Source organism: Alosa pseudoharengus, unplaced genomic scaffold (assembly GCF_046254945.1).
Source record: "Alosa pseudoharengus isolate Yale_2024_CS ecotype anadromous, Long Island Sound unplaced genomic scaffold, YU_APseudo_1.1 YU_APseudo_1.1_scf_18, whole genome shotgun sequence".
Classification (NCBI taxonomy): Eukaryota; Metazoa; Chordata; class Actinopteri; order Clupeiformes; family Clupeidae; genus Alosa; species Alosa pseudoharengus.
The window spans coordinates 22,218,216-22,237,893 of NW_027468650.1; the positions used below are offsets into that span (position 1 = coordinate 22,218,216).

General features: G+C 46.9%; 1 protein-coding gene across 1 annotated transcript in view; it reads right to left on the reverse strand.

Annotated features, from left to right (window-relative positions):
- fndc3bb (fibronectin type III domain containing 3Bb) overlaps positions 1-19,077 on the reverse strand; it is a 57,681-nt gene extending 38,604 nt beyond the window's left edge. Inside the window, exons 1-3 of the mRNA XM_076290554.1 lie at positions 18,964-19,077; positions 10,505-10,643; positions 10,321-10,396 (exon numbers count right to left, since the gene is read on the reverse strand). Coding sequence (XP_076146669.1) covers positions 10,321-10,396; positions 10,505-10,615 — 187 coding nt within the window. The 5' untranslated portion in view covers positions 10,616-10,643; positions 18,964-19,077. The remainder of the gene's footprint in view (positions 1-10,320; positions 10,397-10,504; positions 10,644-18,963) is intronic.
- Positions 19,078-19,678: the final 601 nt, after the last annotated feature.

Genomic DNA, 19,678 nt, shown 5'->3' on the forward strand with positions numbered 1-19,678 from the left:
GTTATCATCTGTTTGTGATTGTACGGCCCATTGTCCTTGCCGTAAACACAGTCTGTCTCCGCCAGTCCAAACGAGGGGGAAATCTGAGCTTCCTCAAAGCACCATCATGGACTTGCAGGGGTGTTTATTAAACGCCGAAGCTGATCAGAATTGCCACGACAGAAGGCCAGTCTGTGTGTCTCTGTGTGTGTGTGTGTGTGTGTGTGTGTGTGTGTGTGTGTGTGTGTGTGTGTGTGTCTCTTTCTCTGGCCGTGACAGACGAGACGCAGCCCTTGCATTTTCAGACGTCGGCCTAAGCCGATTCCATCGCCATGACATCGGCCTTTGCACACAGCTGGTATTGCGGCGGTCGCGACACATCAGCAGCCTTGGTGCGTAACCATAACAATATTTGAAGGGCGAGCGAGGGCAGGGGGGGGGGGGGGGGGGGGGGGGGGTTGGGAGAGGAGGAGAAAGCTTTCCTGGCCATCCTCGTTGTGCACGCTGGCCAGTTCCTCATGCTTATGTAAGAGACAGGCAGGCGTGCCGCTCCTGACACACTTCACTCGGCAGAGCGGAGAAAAGAAGCTCACTGTAAATGAGGGAGCACCCCAGAGCAACGAAACGCTCACTGCACTCCAACAGACTCTCCAAAACCTTCAGAGACCACTCTGTTAAATTCCCTTTTCAGATTACTTTCCCTGTCGTACAAAAAAGACAGACACACACAGAAACCATTGACCATTTCGGAAGTCACCAAAACCAAAGTGGAGCAGAGAAATAAACTTCCAGAGGAACAGAAACCAAATCGAGGTAGCCAATCACAAGATTCGTATCACATGAGCCTGTGGATTCACATGAGGGACTTGAGCTTATGATTGAAAGTTACATCAGGTGCTCTACCGACTCTTCTCCAGCCTAAACCAAGTGCGCACACACACACGCACACTACTGTATCTCAGTGCTGATGCACTTGTAAACAGTCATTGCATAAACACAGCCAGCTCCCAAAACCCAGCCCATTCTCTGTGTGCAGTCTAATGGTCTACAGTATGTGGATGGCTCGCTGGAGGACTGTCTGCATTTCTACGCTCCCCAGGCCATCTTCCCTGAGATTGATTGCTTTGGCCTGAGCCTGTCTCAGGCACAATAAATCAGACCAAGCTATGCATATTTCAGAGCTTCTAAAAATATTATTTTTTTTATTACTATTACTTGGCAACACCATAGCAACCTTCTGATTCCCCCCTGTAGAGGAGAAGAGTCGAGCACAATGGTCATCTCAAAAACAGAAGCTCCCTGATTTTTACATGGCCGGAAAGAAACGTAACTTTTGCAACTTTTTGCAACGTTTTCTTCCTCTGTAAAAATCCAACCTGAAAGGACACTGACATTTTAACAAGCACGGAGGGGGAAATAAGCCCATGCATTAAGTGCATGAAGTGAAGTGAAGGTTAGCACAAAAAAAGTCCCAAGACACAGAGAGTGAACCTGTGTTCACAGAACAAAGAGCCTGTGCACTGCCAAAGCTCGAGTGTGTGTGTGCAAAGGGCCTTTTGTAAAGCAAACCACATAAGGGGGAGACAAACTAGGAGCTGCTATCTTCTGTGGTCAAGTCTTCCAGCACAGCTAGACTTTAATGCTATAGTGCCTGACACATTTTCTGCTTATCCAGAAACTTTGAGGGAGAGAATGAGGGAATAAAAACTCATAAGACAGAAATGTTTAAACTGTCACACACTTGTTCTACCTGAATATTGGAAGAGAGAATGTATGTTTAAAAAAAAATCAAGTGTCTGAACTGCACACATGTTGTACTTCCTTGACATGCACATACTCTCACTCTCAGAAAAATGAGCATGCAAAGTTTGAACCTTGGGGTGACCCAGACATGAATTCCCAGCATGGTTTTGGATGCAGGGTGTTAGTTTAGGGGAGGTGCAGTTAAACACCCAGGCCGACTAATCGTGTCCCATGCTCCCAGACAGTTGAGCAAACAGCAAGACAGGAAGGCGAGAAGCCATCATTCCACTCTCTCCATTTTTCCCTCTCTCCTTCTCCATTTGCACCTCTTTACCAGTCTTCACATCATTGGCTAAAAAAGGGAGAAAAGGTAGCTGAAACTCACCACACACACACACACACACACACACACACACAGAGGGGGCGACACAGAAACCTGCTTCACACCCACAGCAGCGACTGAATGAGACAGAAGCTGACATGTTCACACCTAAGACAGCCCAGGGGAATGCCACAAAGATAGGTACGGATGCAGGAAACCACAGCCCCAACAGGAGCTGGGTCACTGTTGCAAAATGTGGCTTGATGCCTAAGCTGTAGACATCACGCTTGCTTGTGAATAGGTCACGGCAGGGGAGGGAATTCATCTGTGGGTGTAGACATGTTTGGGTGTGTGTGGGTGAGTGTATCTTTGGAAGGGGGGGGAGTCACTGAGCAGGATAATCACTGTACAGGACAGAACAGAACCAGATGCTCCCCCTTCCCCAAGACCCCATGCAGGGCTCCAAGGACTGACCTACATCTGAGGCAGAGGCCCAAACAGCTTCCTCTCCTGCATTTGTGTACACACACACACGCACGCACACGCACGCACGCACACGCCCTCTTCCCTTCAGCTTCCGGCCTTGCCTGCCATGGCCTGCCATGGCCTGCCGTCTGCTGGGCCGTGGCTGGACGCTCATTAGGTGCTCCGATCGATCCTTGTCTGGGTGAGGCGGAGAGGAAGTGGAGGAGGAAAGGAGGGAGGGAAAGAGGAAAGATGTAGTAGAGAAAGAGAATAAGGAGGAAGTAGACAAAAATATAGATACAGAGTGAATAAGAAACAGAAGGACAGAAAAAAAGCATTAAAGCCAGGAAAGAACTAAAGAAATGACAGACAGACAGAGAGAGAGGGAGGAAGGGAGGAAGAGAGGGAGAGAAAGAGCCTGTACTGGAGGATAAGAGGCAGTCGGGCCTGCACCGACATGCTGAGTATGAAAGGAGGACTTTCCCTTGCTCCAATACGACCTGGAGCTCAATGCATCCATCACACACGCACACATGCACAACAAATGAGTGCAGTCAGGAAGATGCCTGTCTGCCAGGTATAAATACAAACACAAATGCCACCATTGTCTGCAACCTCCACTCTAAGAAATCCTAATGTGCAATCGTGTTTCAACAAAAACCGAGACTTGCACTGCCGTGGTATAATCTGTGATTAAAATACATCTTGGCTCGAGAGAGCACAAACCAGAGACCACACGGCAGCTGATTTTATAAGCGCCGCAAGTTGCAAATCTGCAGCTTTTCTTCACCCATCATCTCCATTTGTGAACCACTGGATCTCTTTGAACTTCAAACCATTATCCCTTCGGTTCCTGTTCCACCGGGTGAAAGGAGAGGGCTAAAAGTGAGCCCTAGTGTTAATAGGGTCTTGCAATGTTTTCACTTTCCTTGAAAGTCAACTTGAGTCACTCTGTGCGCGAGGTTTGAGAGGGGGAGCGCCGACGGGGCCTTGAGCACAGCGGTGAGCATCAGAGGGCTCTGGGTTTGTTTCTGAGCGTGCCCCTTGTTGGTTTTTTTTTCTCTCTCTCTTCCCTCTTGCCCTGGAACCAGAGGCTCCGCTTACTCAGCCACTGCCCCATAAAGGCACGCTCAGCCCTGGGGTGCAGGATACAGCGGGGCCTGAAAATAGTAGGTCAGCAAGAAAACCGAGGGGTAGGAAAAAAAGAAAAGGAGAAAATAGAGAGAGAGAGAGGGAGAGGGAGAGAGAGGGAGGGAGAGAGAAAGAAGGAAAAAAAGAAAAACATTTGGTGGAATGTTATACTGTGTAATGTTCTTGACTGCTTTAGCGCCAGCAGGAAAGAAACATTCGGCAAACGCTTTCCTCTGAATAAAGGGGGGGGGGGGGGTAAGGGAAAAGATAACATTAAAAAAACAACATTACACTCAAAAAGACCTTCAGGGGGGGAACGGTGGTGGCACGACAACCTTTCTTCCAGCCAGACAGGGAGACAGAAGGAAAGACAAACAAACAAAAACACACACAGTAATGCAAGGACGTGTGTGAGACAGCGTGGGCGAGTTCCACACCATTCGTCTCTCTCTCGCTCACTTTCCCCTACCCTCCTTCTCTGTTTTCCCCCACTCTATCTCAACCACCACCCCCACCTCCTTGAGCTCTATCGCTGTCTGTTTCTTGTCCTTCCTTCTCTCCCTCTCTCTCTCTCTTTCTCCGTCTCTTCATGATGCACACAAAAATCCACTGTTCCTCAGCGCAGTGACTCACTGGAATGGAATTAGAGCTCTGTGGAGCAGAGGGGGTTTCCTCCACATCAGGAAAGAGGGCAGACTGCAGCCCAGACCAAAAAGCACAGAGAGTGAGAGAGAGAGAGAGAGTGAGAGAGAGAAGAGAGAGGAGAGAGAGAAGAGAGAGAGAGAGAGAGAGAGAGAGAGGAGAGAGAGTGAGTGAGAGAAAAGGAAAGAAAGAGAGAGACAGAGTGGGGGGGGGTCTGAGGGGAGCTCAACAGAGGAAAGCAATGGCAAGCAAGAGAAAATAGGGAAGAGGAGAGGAGGAAGAAAGAGAACGGTTACAAAAACCTTTTCCCCCCGTCTCAAGGCTGTAGCCTTGCCTCGTCCTACTGTATCTCCACCGCCTATCCCCTAGCCTCCAGTTCCAGCTGAGCCAGGCATACTTGCACACGCTGCTCCACAGTGTGTGTGTGTGTATTCGTCTGTCTCTCCCCTGCTTTCCCAGTCTATGTTTGCAGAGCCTCTGGGTCCTTGACTGCATTCCTCCTCCTCCTCCTCCACTCCATCTTGCACCTGGTTAAAGCCAAACAATCCCGGACAGGCTGTTGCATCAGCTCGCCGAGAGTGACGAGAGCACACAACTTGACTCGCACAACTCGACTCCTCACGGCAGCGGCTGGCAGTCCAGTCCACTCCAGTGGAACAGGCCCCTGGGTGTCGGGCAAGTGCTTTAAACAGCAAAACAGAGCCAATACAGCAGGGTTCCATGTTGTGTCCCCCCCCCCCTTCTGCTGAGTTTCTGCTATGTGCTGTTAAAAGCAGAGATCCTTGGCTCCCCTGAGCCATCAGTCATGGGGCTGAGGCCTAGTCCACACGTACCAAACCGATCTTTTTTTCCTCCGTCTTCCCTGGAACCGTATCAAGAATATTTGCGTCCAAACGGATCCATCTCAACACGACTCAACACGTTACTTCATACCCCAGGCCTATAGGTGGCATTGTTTCTTTACAGAAATTGACCAAAACTTGCGCTTTAAAAACAGACAGAATAGGCTACAACGAAATGGCTAGTGCAAGGAAACCAGAATTGTTTGTGTGAACTGATGGTAAACTGTCAACTGTAGTCAACTAAAACTAATAAACTTTATTTTACGGTTTGTGAAGGGTGCAGTCCCGTCCTTTATTTGGCTAACGCAGGTAGGCCTACTAATCACCTTTACTTTCTTTGGTTGTAGGATAGTCCGTGATTCACATTAGTTTTGGCTATCACCGCAATTAGGCTACTAAACGCAAGGCTTACCCAAGTTCTAGGCTATTCTGTCGCCACATTTATAATTCATGGGTTTCATCAGGTCCCTTTCCACAGGTGTATACAATCATGCACCTTGATTATGAATGCAGACTGCATGGTGCTTGATTAATACACCTGTGTAAAGGGACCTGATGAAACCCATGAATATTGCTATAAAACCTTCGTTAACAGTCAATACTTTTGCCTGCATCAAATCGTGCATTGCATTCAGTGTGTTACCATCGGCTTAACGTCTAAGCGTCTTTGTATGCTTATATCTGATTTCACTCGACTGTGAATGCATGTATATATGTTGTAAGACATGTAAAATAAATGAATGACACTGGCACTACGCACAAATTAATGTATCCTAAACTTACACCGCACTTTCCTAATAACTTAAGTTCTCTCGCGTCACTGACAGTAGCTAGAATGCATAAAAAAAACATCGGGAAAAACAGTGTTCAGTCCACCAAGTCATAAGCTATCGGCGCTGCGCAGCACCAGTTGTGATATTTATCTTACGGAGTGTAATCGTAGGTAATGTCATGTATGAAAACTAGTATTGTTAGGCAAGCTGAGGTGGGGGCGATGACATCATCGATACGCAAGCAGGATGTGCGGTTTCGCTGTCTAAACGAATTCAAACGGGCTACGGTTTCAGATTTCTCCACTCTGGGACCAGGTTTCAGAAAAGTGCGGTTTCGGGCAGTGCGTTTACAGGATTCGTTTGGACGCTCGGCCAAGAAGAAGCAAAACCTCTGCGTTTAACCTAAAAAGCGTCTCCGTGTGGACAGGCCCTGAGTGTCCTGGTGCCAGATCAAAGCCAAAGCGCCAGGCTCATGGCAGAGCCTCCTTGCCGACTCCAAGGCCCCCAGACACCTGGGATTAATTCTAGGCCCTGTCCACACGTACGAAACCGATCTTTTTTTCCTCGTCTTCCCTGAAACCGCATCAAGAATATTTGCGTCCAAACGGATCCATCTCAACACGACTCAACACGTTACTTCATACCCCAGGCCTATAGGTGGCATTGTTTCTTTACAGAAATTGACCAAAATTTGCGCTTTACAAACAGACAGAATAGGCTACGACCAAATGGCTAGTGCAAGGTAACCAGAATTGTTTGTGTGGACTGATGGTGAAATGTCAACTGTAGTCAACTGTAAAACTAATAAACTTTATTTTACGGTTTGTGAAGGGTGCATTCCCGTCCTTTATTTGGCTAATGCAGGTAGGCCTACTAATCACCTTTACTTTCTTTGGTTGTAGGATCCGTGATTCACATTAGTTTTGGCCATCACCGCAATTAGGCTACTAAACGCAAGGGTTACCCAAGTTCTAGGCTATTCTGTCGCCACATTTATACTATTGCTATAAAACCTTCGTTAGTAACAGTCAATACTTTTGCCTGCATCAAATCGCGCATTCGCATTCAGTGTGCCATCGGCTTAACGTGAGTTCTAAGCGTCTTTGTATGCTTATATCTGATTTCACTCGACTGTGAATGCATGTATATATGTTGTAAGACATGTAAAATAAATGAATGACACTGGCACTACGCACAAATTAATGTAGCCTAAACTTACACCGCACTTTCCTAATAACTTAAGTTCTCTCGCGTCACTGACAATAGCTAGAATGCATAAAAAAACACCGGGGAAAACAGTGTTCAGTCCACCAAGTCATAAGCTATCGGCGCTGCGCAGCACCAGTTGTGATATTTATCTTACGGAGTGTAATCGTAGGTAATGTCATGTATGAAAACTAGTATTGTTAGGCAATACTACAAGTGCAAGTCCAGGGCAGCTGAGGTGTGGCAATGACATCATCGCAAGCAGGATGTGCGGTTTCGCTGTCTAAACGAATTCAAACGGGCTACGGTTTCAGATTTCTCCACTCTGGGACCAGGTTTCAGAAAGGTGCGGTTTCGGGCAGTGCGTTTACAGGATTCGTTTGGACGCTCGGCCAAGACGAAGCAAAACCTCTGCGTTTAACCTAAAAAGCGTCTCCGTGTAGACGGGCCCCCAGTTTCCTACCTGGAGTGGTGGTGGTGGAGAGACTTTAGCTGGGTTGCATTTACAAGTCACGTCAAGTGTGTGTGTGTGTATTGTGACTTGGTAAAGATCCAAATGCCCTTCCTTTTACAATGCCCTTCCTTTTACCATTTGCCTCAATTCAATCCATCCTCATCAGTCAGCATTTGTATATAAAATGTATGCAACAATGTCATTATGTTCTGGCCAGTGAATCCAAAACAGACAACTCGGCCATACGGCTGGTTTACTTCAAGCAAAAGGTTAAAAGTAGCCTGTACACTAGAGTGTAGAGACTCATGTTTACTAACAACAATTATGTTTACATTTACTGATGAAGGAGAACTGTTTATTGTAACTACCAAAGAGACCTGAAATTCTACACACACACATCCTGTCAGTGCCAAAATCCTTTTGCAGCATCACTGGTTGAATGAGTCTGTTCCAGTGTGATCTGAGACTTCAGAGTGATCCGATCACAGAGAGCGCTGAACATGTTAAGACATTAAGACCTACTGTTATGCAACCTCATGCAGCCACGTGCAACCTGATTGTGATTTCATCACCAAATGTCAGACATAATGGCGTTCCAATATCAGCCATGACTGAATACAATAACAATTAAAAAAAAACTACTCCACTTGAGGTGATAATTTTTGGTCTAGACAGATGGAGAGAAAGAAACAGAGAGAAAGAGAGAGAGAGAGAGAGAGAGAGAGTGTGTGTGAGAGAGAAAGAAAGAGAGATGTCTGCTTTCAGCTTGCAGTTCAGTTCACCTGGCAAGCAGGAACAGTGAACCAGGTGTGATTTGTTAGGGAGCCTCACATTCCTTCCCTGCGCTTCCTGTAGTTCCCTCTCCCTGAGTCGGCCTGCCGGCTGCTCTGCGCCTGGCTGCCAGTGTGCAGGGCATTAACTGAGACGCCACCGCTATCTCCCCCGCCGCATCTCAGGGGCTCATAGTTCATCTTAAATGCTGCGGGTTGGGAAAATGGCCTTTTTTTTTATGAGTGGCGCGTGCATGCGTGACTACCATGTCCGTGTGTGTGTGTGTGTGTGTGTGAGAGAGTAATTTGTGTGAGTTCGTGTAGAGTCAGCAGGAAAAATATTACATGGCCTGCAGAGGGAAATGACAGGAATACAGTGTGCATTGTTTTGATCTCTGAACTCTGCAGGTTAAAAAGAAGGGACTGTATACTCATTCAGCACTTTTCAAACTAAACATCTAATCAAACCTACACCAGTCGGTGCCGGGGAGTGTGTGTTTCTGTGGTCCTCCCGTGAAAAGTCTGCTTTATTAGCGTGCGAGTGTCTGTTTGCCTGTCTGCACATTGGTTGGTGTACCCATGCATTATTACATATTTTTATGACATGGGAACTGTGGCGTGTAAAATTACAGGGTTGTAGCGTTGGCCCCTTCTGGCTCCCGGACCACACAGAGTCTAGTCGGGAGCAATCCGACGGTGCAATCATTACTCATAAAACCCTGTGAGGGGGGGAAAAAGGCCGGGGTTACATCACTGCCATTCCTCTAGCTGTCCGTCATTGGCTCCAGAACCAGCAACCAGAGATGGGGTCCAGGGAAGTGTGGACGACTGTCGCCCCAGGAGACAGGGGTGCAGGGGGTGGCAGGGAACCGTGCAAAAAAAAAAAACATGACGACCCAATTGACGCAGTACTCCTACGCACTGAACCATGGACTAGTAGCGAGACGATGCATGGCAAGATTATTATGAGTAATGAAGATGGAATCCACTATTACAAGAGCAGGAGCGCGGGTGGCAATAGGAACATGTTGGTCGGGCACTGGCAAGCTTCGGACATTCCTGACCATTTAGCGCACCAGTCCAGACCCCCACTCGCACACATGCACACACACACACACAAAGGCATGACAGTTCTGAGCGACCACATCGATCTGCTCCCCTCAAGCCCCTGCACTGTCTCACTGAGGCACATGTTTGAATTAACAGATAAGCCGGCTAAAAATGACACAGCTCACTGTACTCCGCCCTGCCCTGGGAAAACAGCCATCAGCAACTTTTTAGAGAAAAGTCAACATTAACAAAATAAAACAAAACAAGAGCTCTGGCTTATCAGACACTTCCTGCTCACCTGGCACTGACTCAGTCTCACACACAAGAACATACATGAGGTTAGAACATCAAACAATCCAGGTGGATCTTGGACCAACTTTCGAATATTACCCCGGAATTGTTTTTGATACATTCATCTCTACCAGTACGCTATGACAGTGTTCAATGGCACGTCCGCAAGTTTCCGCGCTGCTGTGTGAACTCACTGCACTTTTTCCCCCTGGTTCATCCTGCTTGACCCTGGACTGGCCGAACCGCAGGCAAATCTGCAACTCTCATCGAGAGAAATCAAATTATCCCAGGAACGGCGGCTCCCTCTGCACAAGCTGTCGCGAGGGCAGGGCAACAAAGCAAGCGGCATTGCGTGCGGTCAGCTGTTCTGCCCGTCCAAATTTTATTTGTTTACACGAGTAGCACAGCACGGCCCTCATTTAAAGGGAGGGCTTGCCAGCCTTTAAAAGTGCTTTATGAAGAGCCAATTTAGCACGATTTAGGGATGTGGTTCTTTGAGAGGCCGTTTTTTTGTTTGTTTAAATGCTAGCCATCGAGTCTCCATTCAGGCCAAGGCCAAACTAGATGATGTCACAGCAGAGCAGGCCCTGATGGCCATTGCCATGACCACAGGAAGGGTCGCACTGTTTTGGTGTGTGCTTTGGATACAGACCTTGTATGCACTGCAGACTTCCATCCTCTGCCCGGATGGTGAACGTCTCGCCTGGGTTCACCTGGACCACGATCACCTGCAGAAAAGAGATTGAGTCAAAACACATACAAACAGAAGAGGACAATAAGGAGGAAGAGAGGCTGTGATTTTGGAGGTCCACGGAGTGACAGGACTGTGTCCTCACCTGCTGCGACGTGTCCCCGTTCATCATGGGGTGCATCACAGAAACCTCGCCGTTCAGCAGTGGCGGCGGAAGGTCCAGCATCTGGTCCGTCATCATCATTGTGACGTACATTCATGGAGACCTCTCCAGGACCACCTTTCTGTGGGGCAAATGGGGGATGCAGAGTTATCAGACTGATTGAGCAAAACCAGAGCAGATGAGCATTGAGCGCCTATAGAGAATGTACAATTTTCCGTGGAAAAATGACACAAAATTTGTTATGTTAAAGAACAACTTCTCTCATACACATACACACACATTTTTTTTTATTCTCACTGAAGGTTACTAGTGGGTTAAAAGTGAGTGAAATCATCTTGATGTCACCAGCATTTATATGATGATGTAATCCGAACAGGCATGATGTCATGTGTGTATAAATGGCGTTATGGAGCGGCCCGGCTCCTTCTCCCCACACAGCTGGAAGACTTTGGGCAGAGAGGGAGTGGTGGGACAGGGAGGGGGAGGGGGAAGGGGAGGAAGGAGTAAGAGGAGAAGCCTGCATGCCTGCACTGCTGGGGGATAACAAGGAGCCTATGGAGCTGCGATTTTCCACAAACGGGAGCTACTCCTCTCAATTGCTCTTTCAAGAAAGATGCTTTCCGCCTGGAAAGTCCAAACAGTCTGGAGCTCCAGCAGGGGCAGAGGCAGAAGGACAGGGATAGGACAAGGGGCTGATGGCTCCATTAAAATCAAATCAAAGGCGGAAATTAATAAAAGATTTAATTTAGGGGGACCTGGCAGCCCTTCAGTGATTCAGCAGAGTCAGCACTTTGGGCTAAACCTATCCCAACCTCCTGGTGAACTTCTTCAGTGGGAGTAGATGGGAGCCACTGGTGCTGAAAGCCAAAGTAAGAAGCCCTCCTGGCAGCTATCGCATGTGTGTACAGTGAGAAAGGACACAGTTCCTCTTGCAGACACACAAGTAATGTCTCTGGAGAACCCCCCCCCCCCCCCCCCCCCCCCCGTGTGTCCCTGTCTGCACGCTCTCTGCCCTTCAGCCTTCACATCTCCTCTTGGACAGCAGACTGGAGCCACTACAGCTTCGGACCAGTCAGAGAGATGGATAGAAAGGTCCCACACTGGGGTTTCAGAGGTCACAGGAAGGTCAGAGCAACTTCCATGTTTAAACCCTGATGACTCACGACCGTTCAGAGGTTGACTTGCAGAATTCAAGTCTCACGCAAGTGTATCAACAACAGCAAAGCTCAACAGCTCTCAGTTTTTTAATGATAAGACTTTTTTTTAACAAAACCACATCTACATGCTAAGTTATGAGTCATTTCCGCATAAACTATGAGTAATTTCCGGTAAACTATAACACATCTACAATTCTTTCTCAAGAGCAATCGCGTACCTCACTATCAATGGAACAGATCGGGCTAACCTGGCCAAAACAAATGCTGTCTGTGTTTCTAATTAAATGTTAAAATTTTAGGGATTAGCTTTCCACTTGACTCTGGCCTTTTGTCCGCTCCTTTGCCAAAAATCTTGTGAGTGCAGTGCAGCAGTGCCTGCAAGCTGAAAGGCAGCGGATATGTCTGGAAGGGAAGATGTCTGACCCATCAAGGAAAGGCCACCGATGTAACAGATGAGGGTACAAACTTAGGCTAGCTGAAAAGGTAAAACCCCTAAGGTCGTTCTCTCACATAGCACCTTGGGCCAGCTGAATATCTGCTGAACAGGATGGGCCAGTGAGGACTACGACAAATTCACAGGAGAGGAGAGAGAGGGTTTGTGAAGACCATGGGCAGTAGAGACCTACCTTCCCACTCACCAACTACCAAATGTGCCAAATGTCCTTTAGATGAATTTAGAGTTTAGGGTAAAAAAGGTCAACTTGAGATCTTGGGCTCTACATCCATCAGTGTAGAACCCATTCCATTCATTCTTATTGTCTCCCACAGGTTAGGATGGTAGCCCTGTAATTAACCAGTGGAGCAAAGACCATTGACACATAATGTGTTGTGATCATTAACCAACATCATTTACAGGTCAATTCCCTGGGGGAGCAGACATCCAACTCTTCCTCCGGTCTTACCCGGGGATTGTTCCAGTGCGCCCTCACTCACCCCGCCATTCTCTTCATTCCTCAGGAGCTTAGGGCCGAACCTTTCCAAGAGAAACGTTCCAAGAGACTGGAGCACTCTCGAGAAGATGAGGGTGAGAAGGATAAGTGGAGAAAAGAAAGGCCAGACCCCCTACCTTCCAGGGTCATACTGTTATAACTGTGTCACAGTGTGTGTCGCCTGCCACTGAGACAGAGAGGCCTTTCATGCCCTGGACACAGAGCTCCTATGAGGGTATTCCCCAGATTATTCCCCTACTGACCCCCACGATCCGTCTCTCTCCCTCTCTCTGCCTGCGTTTCTCCACTTCCCTACTGCCACCCCCTTCTCTCTACCCATCCCCCCCTCCTTCTCTCCCCCCAAGCCAACACTCCCACCCACAGCACCATCCGCATGCCTTCCACACAACCAAAACAACACTATGGAAACAACCGTTGCCCTGGAAACAGCATCTCCTTCGTTGCTTTGGAGATAACAAGGAGCAATTTTGAAAGGCAACTCAAATTAAAAAAGTCCGCTTGAGACCACTGCTTTTTCCGCCCTTGGGTCTGCTGTAGGAAAGTGTCCTACTAATTCACTTGGCTGAGGTATGTGCAGTATGTCAACCGCACATAAAAACGCTAGCTTTCCAAGTCTTTATGAACACCTCCTGTACGTATTCCTTGCCATTTTACCTAAGTTTGTTTTTTAGATACAACAATAAAACAATTCAGCTCAGTATGTGTTTGATTCATCCAGCAGGATTTAAATCGTGATTCTCCAAAGCGACCCTCGTTCAGCCATGTTTCCTGGGGACACCATCTGGGCCTCATCAGAAATCAGCTGTGAAACTACCTCATGTGCATAACAGTGCCACACAACAGCGACCAAACCTCACTTCTCCTCTCCTGAAGCCCCCCTTGTCATTCCATTCTCCTTTTACACTCCTCAAAGTCATATTTTGCACGACAGAACCCAGAAGAAAAAGGAGAGAGAAGACTTGTTTGCACGTCTGGCAGTTTTATGGGCTCAGATGGGGAGCCGGTCTGGCACGGGCCCTATAATCCACCTAATGATATGTAATAACACAAGAGGAAACTGGGGGAAACCAAGGAAACCATGGCTTTTTTTACACCCCCACCCCATCTCTCCTTCTCTCCGAGACCCTTTCTTGCATTCTAGAAATCTCTCTCTTTGAGCCTCTCCCTCTGTACTTCTCTCCTCTTCACCCTCATTCCCTTTGCACCCTCCAGAGCCCCTCGTGCAGCAGCAAACCTACCGCTGGGCCCTCTCACACACCTCTACCTACACTCATACACTACTGCTCAACAGACAGTCGTCTGCTTTTTTTCCTGCACTGCCCAAACTCTCACCTCTCCGAGTGTTCACCGTTTCCATTCGTCTCTCTCCCTCCCTCTCCCTCGCTCATGACTCACGTCTGCCTCTCGGATCAACATCGGCCGGAGAGATGAAATCACGTCTTTAAAAATATCCCTTCCTCCATCCTTCCCTCCCCCTCTTTTTTTTTTTTTCAACTCGTCACCCCCTGAAGCAGACAGATCAAAAAAATTCCTTTTTATATACCCTACAGACAGAGCTAAACTTCAACTGACAGCCAGGAAATAGAAAGCCCCCGACAGGTATGCAGCTGGGCTGACGTGGCTAAATGTTCAACCGACTTGCCACTACAGGAACCAGACAGCCGATAAGACCTCACCCGTCTGGAAAACCATGTGGAGTTGGCGGAGCAAATAACTGTCAGTGGTTGGCTTCCCAAGTTGGGGGGAGGGGGGGGGGGGCAGCAATGTGGATGTGGGACTACAGCTGACAGACGCATGTTGCGGGTTTAAAGCCGAGGCCATGGCTAGATATTCATGCAACGGCGTGACCTGAGCTGCTACACCTAGGCCCATCCCCAAAGAAGCGTGCGGACCAGCTTTGTTGGCGGCAGGTGTGTTACCTAATGAAGATGTACCAGGGCGCGACCCAGATCCACATACAATTCAGGCCGGCATAGGCGAGCCCAGAGCTCTGGCCCCTTTCCTGCAGGGCACTGAAACCCCATCCGGGCCTAACACTAGCTCTCATCCGACCAAACAATGCCGTGGGACGTTGTGAAGGAGAGTGGGGAACAAAACATGGCACAGCGGGAAAAAGAAAGGAAGAAAGAAAACGAGAGCGGAGACAAGAGGATTCCCAGGAACAGGCTCTGGCATTGCGTAACCCCCCACCCTTCCACAGCCGCTGCAGCTGAAACCCGATCCAGCCTCCGAGCATTCAGTATCGCCAGACGAGGAGGCCCAGCGCATCTAAACCAGGTCAAGCTGTTCCCTCCACATGAATCATACTCTGCCTTCAAAACAAGACGGGAAAATGTATCAGGGTCATTTAGCGCAAATAAAACATAAAAAAAAAATAATAAAAAAAACGGAAAGGATGCAACGTCCAAACGACCACACACTAGCAGGCTGAACTAGAAGGATGAAGAAGTGACTGAGTAGTGTGTGTTGAGACAGAGGGAGGGAGAGATAGAGAGGGAGAGAGAGAGAGTGAGAGAGAGAAAGATAGAGAAAGAGAAGAAAAACAGGCAGAGAAAGACATGTAGGATGAGGCAGCTGTTGGTGACTTGACAAATGCGAAAAAAACCTCAAAGCAAATGCTGCTGATCACATCATAACATGTCACTGGCTGTGACTTCTGCCTCCGTCAGGGACCTCTCTGCCTTCGATGAACAATCAGGCTAAGTAATATCATGTGGCCGGGCTCAAATTAAATTTCACATCATGTAATTATGCAATTCAAAATAGAAAAACGTGGCCACAAGCTATGAGAGCGTGCTCGCCTGTGCTCGAGCGCTTTCCTAACGCAAAGGCTCCGTTTGAGTGACGACCCTCTCTCCAGGAGCTGTGTCAACACGTCGGTCAGCACCCAGGGGGATCCTGGCCACCACGGGCAGTGGCCGGCCATAGGGCAGCATCTGTGATCCTAAAGAAATAACACAACTTTGCTCCCCTAAACCAGCCCGACATCTGACGAGTTTATGTGTTGAAAACGCTAACTGGCTCCTCCTTCTTTTACACACACACTGCCCCTGTAACGCGCGCTCTCTTTCCCCTCTCTCCCCTACTCTCCTTCCTACTTTAGGGGGTCAACAGGTCAAATTCCTGATCCTCATTCGGGCCTCAAACTACATTTTACAAAAAAATTGGTCTTTGTGTGTGAGTGTGTGTAAGAGTGTGTGTGTGTGTAAGAGTGTGTGTGTGAGTGTGTGAGTGTGTGTGTGTGTGTGAGTGTGTGTGGCAGTGGTTGTCTTGTGCACAAAAACACACACATGTGTGTGTATGCGTGCACGTGTCGTCTTAACTGGAGTCTAAGGGGAAAGGGGTTGGAATGGTTAGGGGTGGGTGGTGTTATTGGGGGGCCCAAACACCGCTGATTTGCTCCATGTTTCTCCTGGGCCGTCAGAGCGGATAAGGGCAGAGAACACTTCCCATCAAGGGGCAAAACCATAAGTAGGGCAAGCCCCATTCCGACCTGCCACGCAAACAGTTCAAAGAGCTCCCTCGGCTTTTCGGAGATGAAAAACATAAGTCGTCACATCCACACATATGCTTCGTTCCCTCACTAGCCAACTATGCCTGGTTTCAAAACACCTTGAGAGCCAATGCACCCTGCAAGGCCCATCTCTAACTCACTTCAAGATGTTGGTAAAACATTAGTCTACCCACTGGGTACCCTGGGAACAAAACAAGAGCACAATAAAACAAAACAGATTAACAAACACCCAAAAGAAAAGGAGGGTCGTTCACATTGAGGGCCCACTGCATTGCAATTGAGTATTTTACAAGAGAGGGGGAGGTGAGCGGTGAGATCCTATCAGGGAGTCTCCTTCAACGCAAGACGTGTCCAGACAAGATATCATCCCATCCCAATCCGGCCTCTTTTTGTTGCAACAGGGGGTCGTAATGCATTCATTGTGTGCTATGGATGCAGCAAGCCTACAGGGACAGCTCAGCAAATGGTTGAGATTCTTCTCCCTGAAGTCTTAAGCAGGCTCCCGTGGCTACGTTTGGGTCCTGGAACAATGCGCATAACACCAATTTCGTTACGAAGATGGTCCGCATGGACTATCCTTGAAAGTCCAACATTTTATGCCCACATTTACTTGTTTTAAATCACTGCCAGAGTCAAGAGAAAACAAAGTACACTTATGCAATTGATCAATGTAGCGGACCCCTATATCCAAATCGACTTGCAGTAAAGATGCACACAAACATGAATGCAAATGCTGTGGAGTATACTAGCCTATATACGATGATGGTTAGTTGGCAGAGTGCCACCTCAACAATAAGTATACTTTGGTATGTCACCATCAAGAGTCTAAAATTCCATTTACTAATAATATGGAACCAACAATAGACATAATAGGTTGGACATATTAAATTACAAATCTGTCCAGAAACAATAATATAAAATAATATTCTATAGCTTCTACATCCATGTACCATGTCCCTGCTCTGTACTAATCTGGATGTGAATGTGATGCCATCAAAAATATACCAGACTGCAATGCTATAATCTTCTCCCAATGTGCAAATAGTTTTAAAGTAGAGAAAAGAAAAAAATCTCCCAACCCACAAAGTGAGCTCTGCAGGGGTAGCTGTGCCTAACGATAACAGATACAACATCAGCATGGGTTCAATGATGACAGCTAGCAAACACTCTTTTAAATCCCTGGCTGGGATCAATGCAGACAGATGGGTCACAATGCCTGACTTCTTCCCAATTAAAGGTATGTCAGAGGATTTCAGCCAGTTGTGTTTGTGGATAACATCAGCACACTTCAAAGTGTCGACACAGCAGGGAATCTGCGACCCCAGAGAAATGGGTGGGGGCATGAAGGAATGGGGGTGGGGGTGCTGTGGGATGACAATAACCCAGGTGCAAAACATATGACACTGGTAAAGAGGGGAAGGCCATTCTTCCCACTTGATCAACGTTCAAACCACTGTGAAAGATCTTCTTAAAAGTTTAATTTGATGTCAAAAGAGATGATCAAATAATCAGGGGAAATTATCACTAATATTACTGTCCTTAACAGTTCAAAAATAGTTTTGAGGTAAAGTGTGAGGAATTTCTGGTGATTTCGCACCAGAATCGCACCCCTAGGCTTTCTTCGTGCGTATGACAGTCTACAAATTTACTCTGACAATAATATAGGTGTGATGTCAGTATTCAGCAAAACAATAAATAGCACTCCAGTTCAAGACCAGAGTCAGTCCGGTTCACCTCTCCCTCGCTTTGGAATTTCATCTGACGTCATATATTTGGGATCAGATTTCTTCTGCCTATGCGAACATTTCGCGCTCTCAAAACTGCCCCCGAGATGGAAGTTAGATTTAGCACAAGACTCCTGAAAAACGTTAACAACATCCCAATACAAACGGCGTTTCGACATCATCAACCATATCTAGACGAATTATCCATTCTTTCAGACTTCGCTCTGTAAGCTATTGCCCTATTTGTGATGTCAGACATCTGATTAAGTTAATCGATTAAATCGATAATCCTATATCAAGAGATCTGCCAACTACACCAATTTAACCATGACGGCAAAGCCACTCGAGATCATGTCTGTCTCATGGCTCGTCCGGTGGTTAGCCAATACTGCACTTTAATCATTTGGCTGGACGCCATCCTTATAGGCTAGGCAAACCCGATAGAGGGGCATTTGACGTGTCAACTCTGACTCCAGTGTCCCATGAAAACTTTTGGTGTTATAAGTCTAATAAGTGCAAATGATTACCTTAATTTACAAATAGGCCTAAGCACTGGTTTTGATAAAGAATGGAGACTTAAGTTTCGCAACACCGATCAGGTTCCGATTCCAGAAATTTCGACAAGTGAAGCATTGTTATCATGTCCAAAACGCTACTGTATAAACATAGCTCACATCTAGTATAGAGTAGGCTATTAAAGAAAATTCAAATTGTCAGTAAGATTTCTTGCTGCAGCAATTGAATTCCAAAACTCTGACGCACAACACTCAACACAAAGCGTTTAAGGAAACAAATTAACAACGACAATATCAAGTATAAGATGCACGATAGAAGAGAGTTAAATATTCCCGAAGATCTGCATGTAATAGTCAATGCAAAACACCCAGTTTAAAACGAAACGAATGCGCCAAGCGAGAGCTAAGAAACTTTCGTTTTCCACTAAAAGCCAATACTTCCTATTTCCATCCAGGCAGACAACCGGCGTCTTCTCGCCCCAGCAATTTTCTGCAACTTTGTAACTTTCAAAGTAATAAAGGTCACATGAACTGTCTGAGCACTGACCACGACGAAAAGCAACACAACGCATGTTTCTTACCTTTGAATTACAAAATCTTTGACGATCAAGGTGTTTATCCACTTTTCCCAATCTAGAATCACAATGTAGCCATTCCCAGACTGCAGCGTCTACCACGGTCCAAGCCAGTGTGGGATTCCGCCATGTCAATTATGTGTCAACGCACATGGGGGAGTAGTCATGCCCATTTCTACCGTATAATACCAAGTAGCCTACCACATCTGTGGTTCCCATTCTTGGAGATCCTAGGGAAATAGATAACATTTATAAGACTGAATACTATTTATTTTGGGAATTTGTATGTTAACTATTAACTATTGTATGTTAAGTATCTATTATCATAAAGCATAGCTTAGACATTGAAGACCCAAATAAAAAGGTACCCTTTGTGGAAAGGTCTTAAACAACTCATGATATTGTTTGCGTAAAAGCTTTATAAGAAAAACCCGGAGTACCCTTTACTGCGGGAAAAGCCTAGGCATATCTGAAAAATAGTCCAGATTAAAGTGGGGAATTGGCTGAAAAAGGGATAATTTTTCATTATATAAAGATTACATAGGGAACAAACTACTGAAAGCATTATGAATTACAAATGCAGTCTCTGACATGTTCAAGAGTACACCCATTTCCATTATGATATGCACATTTTAATTTGCACATTTTTTATGACATTCAATGTGATTTAGAGGTATTGGTAGGCCATGAAGGATGGCGACGCAACTGACACTGCTGCTCC